At 31.2% G+C, this 9,382-nt stretch overlaps 1 protein-coding gene and 2 pseudogenes across 1 annotated transcript; 1 reads left to right on the forward strand and 2 right to left on the reverse strand.

Annotated features, from left to right (window-relative positions):
* Positions 1-1,612: 1,612 nt before the first annotated feature.
* On the forward strand, positions 1,613-3,945 carry LOC112702906 (SEC1 family transport protein SLY1-like; annotated as a pseudogene).
* Positions 3,946-4,083: 138 nt separating this feature from the next.
* Positions 4,084-5,213, reverse strand: LOC112702920 (pathogenesis-related protein 2). The gene is made up of 2 exons (XM_025754158.3): positions 4,650-5,213; positions 4,084-4,562 (listed from the first exon to the last, which is right to left on the reverse strand). Exons 1-2 carry the CDS (start codon positions 4,825-4,827, stop codon positions 4,267-4,269), a joined length of 474 nt encoding a protein of 157 aa, XP_025609943.1. The 5' UTR covers positions 4,828-5,213; the 3' UTR covers positions 4,084-4,266.
* A 3,404-nt stretch (positions 5,214-8,617) lies between these two features.
* On the reverse strand, positions 8,618-8,685 carry LOC112715523 (U5 spliceosomal RNA; annotated as a pseudogene).
* Positions 8,686-9,382: the final 697 nt, after the last annotated feature.

Below are 9,382 nucleotides of genomic sequence, written 5' to 3' on the forward strand. Positions count from 1 at the left end.
AATTTTGAAATATATCATATCTTTTTATTTAGGTGAGTTCTATGGTGTAGAAAGAAAAAAATTTCTATACCTATAGATATGTGTTGGTTCATTGGAGAGCTTGACAAGTGTTTAAAGGGAGACAAAATCTGTACTCTTTGCAGAAGAAGTACAAGGGCCTTATTTTTTCTGCAAGTGGTTAGGTCAAAATTTTGATTGACTAATTATACTAATTAAAATTAAATTTAGTAAGATGATAAACCTCACCATAAAATTATTTTTTTATCGATCTTTAACAACTACAATAAAAGGCTTCAGTTTATATATTTTATTTTGTTTGAACTTTGAATCATTTTAATCTTTTAATAAACTAACTTATTATTTTTATTTTTAATCCATATTTATTATTGTTATTACTATTATAGTAAACTTTGTTAAATCCAAATAAAAATTTAATTATTTTGTTGGTTTCTATAATTTTACAAAATTTTCAATTAGGTCTTTATATTTTTTTAATTTGATTTTTGCATTAATTTTTTTAATTAGGTCCTTTTTTATCGTATAGAGACTCAATTAAAAAAACTTTAGAGCAAAGACTCAATTAAAAAAAATATATAAAAACTTAATTAAAAATTTCATAAAATTATAAAAATTAATGGAATAAATAAGCTCCAAATAAAAAATATATTCATTGTGTTATATTGTAAGCCAAAATACAATTGTAATGTATTCCAGAAATATGACTCACATATTATATAATTAGTCATACTAACAATATTCATTTGTAATTAATTTTTTTACATTATGAGCAATATATACTTAATGATCTTTTTATTATTAAAATAAAATAAATTACACTAATTTTTGCTAGCATCTAAATTCACTAAATACGTTTAATTAAATTAAAAGTTAACAATAAAAAATATTATTTATTATATTGTTATTTACAATTTTTTAAATTTTGTGACGGTAAACATATTTTTAAGACAATTTAATAATATAAAACTTATGACACAAATATTTTTTTTATTAGATATCATACAACCCTTTATTTTTAAACAATATTGACATATAAAATAATTTACTATATATTTTGTAAATAAAAAATAAATTTAGATTAAATGGTTAATAGCTTAAACTGAGTCGTTATTTTTCGAACAATAATAAAACAGAAATCCAATTTATGATGAGGTCTATTATTATGTCAACATAATTAGTCATAATGAAAATAATTACTCACTTAAATTCTATATAAAAAAGAGAATTTTTTTATATCATTCCTACAAAGAGTATAAACTTTGTCTCTTTCTTTAAACACTTGTCAAACTCTCCAATGAGCCAACACATATCTATAGGTATAGAAATTTTTTTCTTTCTACACCATAGAACTCACCTTTTATTTAATATTTAAAGTTTTAAATTAATATCATCTCAACCGTTGATTTTTTTTTAACATAATTCAATGATCTTAATTAGATGATGCATCAGATGTGCCCAAAATACCTAGGCTGATTTTAGACCAACCCCCTTTTATTTAACATCTTTTCTCTTCGTTTCTTTGTTTTTTCCCAGAGAGTTCTCTTTCATTTGACGAGAGAATCACTCTGCTGCACTCCACTAACACACCAACCAAAATGTAAAGTGGGAAACACTCCCCCTTCCACCAACAACGCATTTACCTAGCTTCGCCCCTGGATCTACGACTAACGGCTTTGTGCGAGTGCAGGGTTTGAACACTGGATCCCAAACCAAAACCCTACGTCTAATTCGATTTTATCCATCTTCACTATTCTGCATTGCAACCATCCAATTTCAGATCCATAGAGCACAACCGACCAGCCAACCATGTCTCTCAATCTCCGCCAGAAACAAACCGGTAATAATTTCAAATGAATGATTACTCCATTTTCAATTCAATGCATTGTGTTTGATTGTTGATTCATTGAATCGGCTTCAGAATGCATCGCGAGGATGCTGAACCTGAACCAGCCAATAAACGCGTCATCGACGACGGCGAACGAGGAGGTTTACAAGATCCTGATCTACGACAGGTTCTGCCAGAACATCCTCTCTCCATTGATCCACGTCAAGGACCTCCGCAAGCACGGCGTCACCCTCTACTTCCTCATCGACAAGGACCGCAACCCCGTCCACGACGTCCCCGCCGTCTATTTCGTCCAACCAACTCCCAACAACATCAACCGCATCCTCTCCGACGCATACCGCTCCCTCTACCACTCCTTCCACCTCAATTTCTCAACCTCCATCCCCCGCCCCCTCCTTGAAAACCTCGCATCCGGCACCCTTGCCTCCGACTCCATCCAGCGGATCTCCAAGGTCCACGATCAGCACTTGGAATTCATCACTCTTGAGGACAATTTGTTTTCCTTGGCGGATAAGTCTTGTTTTGTTCAGCTTAATGATCCTTCTGCTGGGGACAGGGAGATTGAGGGGATTGTGGAGAAGGTTGTTAATGGGCTCTTCTGTGTTCTCGCCACTTTGGCTGTTGTGCCAATTATTAGGTGCCCTAGGGGTAGCTGAGATGGTTGCATCTGCATTGGATCAGAGGCTAAGGGATCATTTGTTGTCCAAGAACAATTTGTTTAGTGAGGCTGGGAATTTTGTTAGCTCGTTTCAGAGGCCAGTGCTGTGTATCTTTGATAGGAACTTTGAGTTGGCGGTGGCGATTCAGCATGATTTTAGGTACCAGCCACTGGTTCATGATGTGCTTGGGTTGAGGTTGAATAGATTGAATGTCCAGGGGTAGAAGGGTGGGATGAGGTCTTATGAGTTGGATAGTTCTGACCCCTTTTGGGCTGCAAATGGGTCACTGGAGTTTCCAGCGGTTGCGGAGGAGATTGAGACTCAGCTGAATAAGTATAAGAAGGACGTGGATGAGGTGAACAAGAGGACTAGTGGGACACATGGTGCCGAGTTCGATGGGACAGACTTGATTGGTAACACAAAGCATTTGATGAACGCAGTGAACTCGCTGCCTGAGCTGACAGAGAGGAAGCAGGTTATTGATAAGCATACCAACATTGCCACCACATTGTTGAGTGAGATTAAACAGAGAGCGCTCAATAATTATGTGAAGACAGAGAATGCAATGATGAGAGGGACCTTTGAATGGAAAGACCTTCTTGGCGTGCTTAAGGGACCAGGCACCAAGATGGATAAGCTTCGTTTTGCCATCCTGTATCTTATTTCCTCTGAAACCATCAATCAATCAGAAGTGGACAGTGTGGAGGCAGCACTACAAGAGTCAGAGGTTGATACTGCTGCTTTTCAGTATGTGAAAAAGATCAAGGCATTAAACGCTTCCTTTGCATCGGCAAACTCTGCCAGCAGAAGTAACATTGTTGACTGGGCCGAGAAGCTCTATGGACAGTCAATTAGTGCAGTCACAGCCGGTGTTAAAAATCTGATCTGGTGACAAGCAGCTTGCATTGGCAAGGGCAGTTGAAGCCTTGATTGAAGGAAGGCCAAATCCCGAAATAGATTCATATCTTATATTTGATCCACGTGCTCCAAAGTCTGGTTCAGGAACAAGTAGCAGCCATTTGAAGGGACCCTTTAAGGAAGCAATTGTATTCATGATCGGTGGAGGTAATTATGTTGAATATTGCAGTCTGCAAGAGCTTTCACAACAACAGCAGCCTCCTAAGCACATTATATACGGGGCAACAGAACTCCTGACTGGAGTGGACTTCGTAGAGCAGCTTACAGTGTTGGGACAAAAGATGGGTTTGGGTAACGTTGCTTTTACCTCCTCAGCCCAGTAGTTCAGACACGACAGTATTCTCACGTTTCGGTTTGCCCATTTATTCTTTGGTACATAAACATTGTAGTAAGATAGGAAAATTCAATATGCTTTTGATGATCAATGTCTAGAAAGGATAAAGAGTTTTATGCTTATATATTGCCTCTTAGATTATAAATATATATTACCTCTTAGATTATAAATCAAGGGAGCTGCTGATCTCTTATAGTTTCCTGTAGTATAGCCATTTAAGCTTTTGTTCATTATATTAAAAGCTTTTCATTTAAAAGCGTGATGTCTTGCCTATAACATAATCCTCAATGCTTTCATTTCCCGTGTAGTGATGATTGAAAAGGCTCTGGTATTGAATATTATTGATGTACGACTATTAGGGGTTTTTGCAATTTGAATCCCATCATTCTTTTACTATGGGTTTTTATTTGAAGCATGCACACACACAAACATGCCCCCCCCCCCCCCCAAAAAAAAAAAAACAACTGCGAATCAACATGGAGCTAAGTGTTCTAATATTGAGCAGGGTTGGCCAAGACGTAACCCTCAATAGCCTTGAAGAGAGCTTCACCCTTGGCCTTACCCTTCTTCATGTCTTCCTCCTCTGGCTTTGCATCTCCTTTGGAGTGGAACTTCACACTCAGCTTCCCAATGGATCCTCCGTTGGGTCCTTCTACCAGCTTTGTCTCAAATGTTATCTTCTCTGCCGTGGGAGGCAGCGCCACTCCTCCAACAACGCTGTAGTTGTATGCATAGTTAGCCTCATCTATTGCCTCCACTTTGTGTAAGATAAACTTGGTTTCTCCATCTGCATTTATATCATTATTATTATTACAATTCACAACACATAATTATCAGATATATAGTATGTCTACTGAATTGAATAGTTACTGACCCTCAACAATGGTGAGTTTCTTGATGGTTCCAGGACCACCGTTTCCCTCAACGATTTCAACACTCTTGACGTCATCAATAATCTTAGGGGTGATGGAATCGGCATCCTTCATAGCATTGTAAAGCTTGGCAGGGGGCAGGGTGGAGGTGATTTCATCCTCGAATGTGAAGACGGCCATGATTGTGAATTAAGAAGCTAAGGGAAGGAATGAGAAGTAGATGGTAATAAGTGAGGTTAGCTTTGTAGTGTGGTTGATGAAGAGAGGAGTGGCTTCTATTTATACTTTATAGACATATAATGGAATCATGGGGAATGAGGACGGGATGGTGTATATGTGAAGGTGCTGACTCATTGCTACGACCTTCATGTTGGGTCGTCTTTTATTTTCATTTTTCTATCCTCTTTTAATTTTCTGCTAATTGTTATTCTTGGAGACTAATTTAAAGAAGCATTGAAATTCAAAGAAGGCGTTCTGTTCCGTTAATATTGAATGTTTACGCATACTTGATCAAATAAATTATAGTGAAGACGCAGAATGCAGTTGCATTTAAAGTCGATCAAAATTTATAGACGCCACGCCCTTCTAGAACTCCCATTTTTCATATTGTGTATCATTTTCTTCTACGCATCACACGCACTTTCTTTTTGAAGTTTAAAGCATGCCCATGAATACTTTTTCGTTTTTATATTAGATTAACAACAGTGTTTTTTTGAACTTTAGACTTCTGTGCTATTATTTTAAAATGTGAGATAATTTAATTTAAAGAATAAAAATTAGACTATTTGATTTTTGAAAAATACAAAGATTAGACTATTCAATTTTTTAGTACAAAAATCGAATCCTCTCATTTTTATACTCGGATCTTTCGCTTTATATTTAAAAATAAAAAAATGAAAGTATATAAATCGAAAGATCCAATTTATAAACTGTAAATTTTAAAAATTAAAATAATATTATAACCAAAAAAATCAGATTCTCTAATTTTATATTTAAAAACTTTTAAAATTCTATGCAAAGTATTGGAAAGGTCCAATTACTTATTCTCCTAAAAAAACATACAAAACTAATATTATTGAATTGCACAAAAACTTTGTTTATAATAAAAAATTTTAGCCTGCCTATGACTAGGAAAAAGAATTTCATTAATTATTTAGGAACAAATGATTATAACGAAAGCCATAAATCATTAATATCTATTATTTATTTATTGTGTTTTTATACCTCATATTTAACCAAAATATAATGACCGATCATGTTTTATTCTATTTAAATATTTCTATATCAATACAGCAGGATTTTCTTATGTTTTCTCTCTTATATCTCTTATATGATGCTCATCCCCTTCTCTTAAAAAAATTGTAGTTTTTGCTGTTTTAAATCTTTTCTCATTTAATATTATTAGATTGTGCTATTTTGTCTTATTTTAAATTTCGTTTCAAAAATATCTTTACAAAAATTTCTTTATACAAATAGAATAAACAAATAAGCAAAATATTTAATCAAGTCTAACCAAATTATTAATAAAGATTTTAAATTTATATGTGCTCTCTTTTTCTTCTTCTTAATGTTTCAAATTCATACGTGCATGTTCTTCCTCATTTCTCCTCCTCCTCCTCTTCATTTTTTGTTATCTTTCTCTTTAATTATCGTTATCACTATTATCACCACCACCTCCTTTTTTTGTTTCTCTTCTTCCTCTTTCTTTTCTCATTTAATTTTTTTCTCCTTTCTTTTGTTCCTTTTCTCTATCATCATCATAATCTTCTCATTCGTATGATAGTTATTGTTATTATTGGATTTTTGTCATATTGATAATGTTGTCTGATTTAAAATTGATTTGGATGTATTTTTGTTTATAATTGAAGTGTATTTAGTCTCATCACTCCAATTTGATATAACTAGATCATCAAAATATAATTGTAGTGGTTCTGGTGTCATTGAAGGCATATTGATAAAGTTATCCGATTTAAAATTAATTTTGGAGATGTTTTTTGTTCATGATTTAGTCTTGTTTTCGTACTTGTTTCCGAACTAAGTTTGTATACACAACATCAAAAATAATTATTATATGAGAAGCAATACTTCTAAAAGAAAAAGTAAGAGTAACAGAAAAAAAAGAAAGAAAGAAAGAAAGAAGAATTAAAAAAAAGAAAAAAATACAGCATTAATGAAGACATTTTTATACTTTTGTAATAAAATTTCAGTGTCAAAACTAAAAAATTTATGTTATTGACTTATTGCTAAAAAATTTCAATGTTATTTTGCTGATAAATTCTATACAATTCAAAATTCTTCTCCCTCTTTTCTCTTATTTTTTACTGTTTCTTCTTCTTTTTCATCTTTTTCTTCTTCATCTTTTTGTTCTTATTTCATCTTTTTATAATTTTTTTTAAGAGGAATAAAACAAAAAAAATAAAAATAAATTAAATAAAAAATAAATAAATAACTTCAATAACACATGAGAAAGAGAAGTAGAAGAAGAAACAAAATTTTTGGTATTATTTTTCGATAAATTTTTCATACTTTAAAACTCTCCTCCTCCTTCTTCCTATTATCATAATTGTTATTTTATCCTCTTAATAGGAACTTATGTCACTGTTAAGAAATTTTGGTGTAAAATTTTTATGTCCCACTTAAAAATTTTCGGTGTTATATTTTTAATAAATTTTATATAACTCAAAATTTTTCATCTTTTTTTTTATTCATTTTTTTTTGTTTGTCTTCTCATAATTCATCTTATTTTATTCTCTTACCAAGAGTAAAAATAAAATGTTCAAATAAAAAAAAAATATAAAATATAAAATCACTAGAAAAAAAAAAAGAAAAATGCGAAGATGTAAAAAAAGTTGAAACATATAGATACTTTTTTCTAATAAAATTGATTTTTATTGTGTTTGAAGTTTGAACTAATTTGGTTGGATTTAATTACTAAAACGAATTGACTGATATAAATAATAGTATAAAAACAAAATTTTTTATGGTGACTGCACATTTTTGTTCAAATAAATAAATTAAATATTTTATTTATTTAAATAAATAAATTAAATATTTTATTTATTTAAATAAATAAATTAAGATATATTTATATCATATTATTTATCATGTTTACACATATAAAATAATTATACAAATATTTTATTTATATTATAAATAAGTCATTTTTTGTTATATATGGATGCAAATAAGATAGGTGAAAATTTTTTAATCGAATGTACTCTTTTAAGTACTAATTAAATTAAAATAGTAATACCAATAGATAAATAAAATACCTTCCAATATATATTAATAAACAAAATATTTAACTTATTTATATAAAAAAATTTGCCATTGCCAACAACGTACCAATAGACCCCATACATTCTCTTTAAATTAAATTAACTTGTACCTTATAATTACAAAGAGAATTAGATAAACCTAACATCCTAGAAAAAAAATCTAAAACTAGAAATTAGAATTTAAAAGAAAAAAAATGATTAACAAAATCTATCACAAAAATTTTTTTTATTATATTGCAGAGTTCTCTTAAAAAGAAAACCCTTTACAAAAATAAGTGTATGCCGCTTAGATTTTGTTTGGTTAGAAGGAAAGAAATAGAAAGGAAAGAAGAGAAAGAAAAGAAATTGAGTGGAATTTTATTTTTCTTAGATATGTTTGGATGAAAGGAAAATGAGGAGGAAAGAAATAGTATATAATGTTATAAAAAGACAATTTTATCCTTAGATATTTTAAAATATATTAAAAAGTAGAGGGTAATATTGAAATATTGATACAAAACACATTTTCTTTCCATTTTCCATCCATTATTGGAAAGAAAAGTTTTTTAATGAGTCCCACCTATTTTTTTACACTATTCATTTTTTTCCTTTGACTTTTCTATTCAACCAAACAAAGGAAAATAGTTATTTTCCTTCCAATTTCTTTCCTTCCTATTTCCCTCCTCCCATTTTCCCCTCAAACAAACACACCCTTAAAGTGACAAGCACACGGTATTCTTTAGTAAAAGGCGAAAGAATAGTTCGCTATGTGCTTGTAACACGACTCTGTATTTTACAACTTAATAGTTGTTTCATTTTATAGTGCTTGGACTTGCTTTCTCATTGCTCCTTAAACTATGTGGGCTCTGTAAGTACACATGCTAATGCGATCCTGCGTGCTTCACTATCCTGGATATCTTTCCCATTTACAATGGCCTCTCTCTCACACCCTCAAATCCATGTTTTAAATTTCGCACAATAAATTCTTTCTTTCAGAAAAAACTTGAATTTGATTTTTCTAATTAAGCTCCAACCACAACACATATGGAACAAGATATCAATAACAATAATTAGTATATGTTGATACTTGAATTTAAAATAGCATTGCCTATTCATTCATACGTAATAATAAAAACAACACTTTAGATTTGGCACATTATTTTGGACTTATAGATTTTTGAATCGGTTAAATAGAACAATAAAATATAAAACAAGATATGTTAAGCATGTAACTTCTCTCCTATCGAATACAATTGTTTAGAGAAAAAGAACAAATAGGTCCTTCACCTTTTGATTTGCATACATTTAAGTATTCGAAAATTTAAAAATATATTTAAATCTTGACTTTTTTAAAACCTAGACATATTGATCTGTTCACTTGAGTCGGTTCAGACTCAATAGAAAACATCAAACGTGATTTCCATTGTACTGATCTATTTATACGGATGAAGAATTTTTAAAATTGAACAAATTAGATC

The sequence above is a fragment of the Arachis hypogaea genome, chromosome 1 (assembly GCF_003086295.3).
Source record: "Arachis hypogaea cultivar Tifrunner chromosome 1, arahy.Tifrunner.gnm2.J5K5, whole genome shotgun sequence".
Taxonomy (NCBI): Eukaryota; Viridiplantae; Streptophyta; class Magnoliopsida; order Fabales; family Fabaceae; genus Arachis; species Arachis hypogaea.

Bases quoted from the DNA above. Each gene is read 5' to 3' on its own strand.
- LOC112702920 (XM_025754158.3), bottom strand. From the start codon at position 4,827: ATGGCCGTCTTCACATTCGAGGATGAAATCACCTCCACCCTGCCCCCT. The intron at 4,563-4,649 runs GTCAGTAACTAT...ATATAAATGCAG, and splicing joins GAAACTCACCATTGTTGAGG to ATGGAGAAACCAAGTTTATC.